This window comes from Antrostomus carolinensis, unplaced genomic scaffold (genome assembly GCF_000700745.2).
Source record: "Antrostomus carolinensis isolate BGI_N321 unplaced genomic scaffold, ASM70074v2 scaffold26907, whole genome shotgun sequence".
In the NCBI taxonomy this organism is placed as follows: Eukaryota; Metazoa; Chordata; class Aves; order Caprimulgiformes; family Caprimulgidae; genus Antrostomus; species Antrostomus carolinensis.
Genome location: NW_010328535.1, coordinates 1210 through 1607, shown reverse-complemented (window position 1 = coordinate 1607; position 398 = coordinate 1210). Strand labels below are relative to the sequence as shown.

At 65.8% G+C, this 398-nt stretch overlaps 1 protein-coding gene across 1 annotated transcript in view; it reads right to left on the bottom strand.

Moving 5' to 3' along the window:
- Positions 1-15: 15 nt before the first annotated feature.
- The window catches only part of LOC104528317 (formin-like protein 3), a gene marked incomplete at both ends in the record, with an annotated part of 1589 nt that continues 1206 nt past the window's right edge, over positions 16-398 (bottom strand). Inside the window, 2 exons of the mRNA XM_029086036.1 lie at positions 16-281; positions 377-398. The exon at positions 377-398 is cut by the window's right edge and continues 22 nt beyond it. Of these exons, the coding sequence (XP_028941869.1) occupies positions 16-281; positions 377-398 (288 nt within the window). The remainder of the gene's footprint in view (positions 282-376) is intronic.

The window sequence follows — 398 nt, the reverse complement described above, 5'->3', positions numbered from 1 at the left end:
CCCCTCAGCCCTCACCTCAGCCGTCCGTGCGTCCTTCTGCAGCCGCTCCAGCTTCCCCTCGCTGCCAGCCAGGAACCCACGCAGGACACTGTTCTCGTGCAGCCCCCCCTCAGCCCTCACCTCAGCCGTCCGTGCGTCCTTCTGCAGCCGCTCCAGCTTCCCCTCGCTGCCAGCCAGGAACCCACGCAGGACACTGTTCTCGTGCAGCCCACACTCCCTCCGCAGCAGCTCCATCCCCCGGCCCAGCTCCTTCACATCCAGCAGCACGTTCTCCAGGGACACTGCAAGGACATAGGGATGGCTCAGGGGATGCTCAACCCCCCCCGCCTTGGGGGGGAAGGATGGTGAGTTGGGGACATGGGGACACAAGGGGAACCTGCAGCTGCTTTCTCCACGAA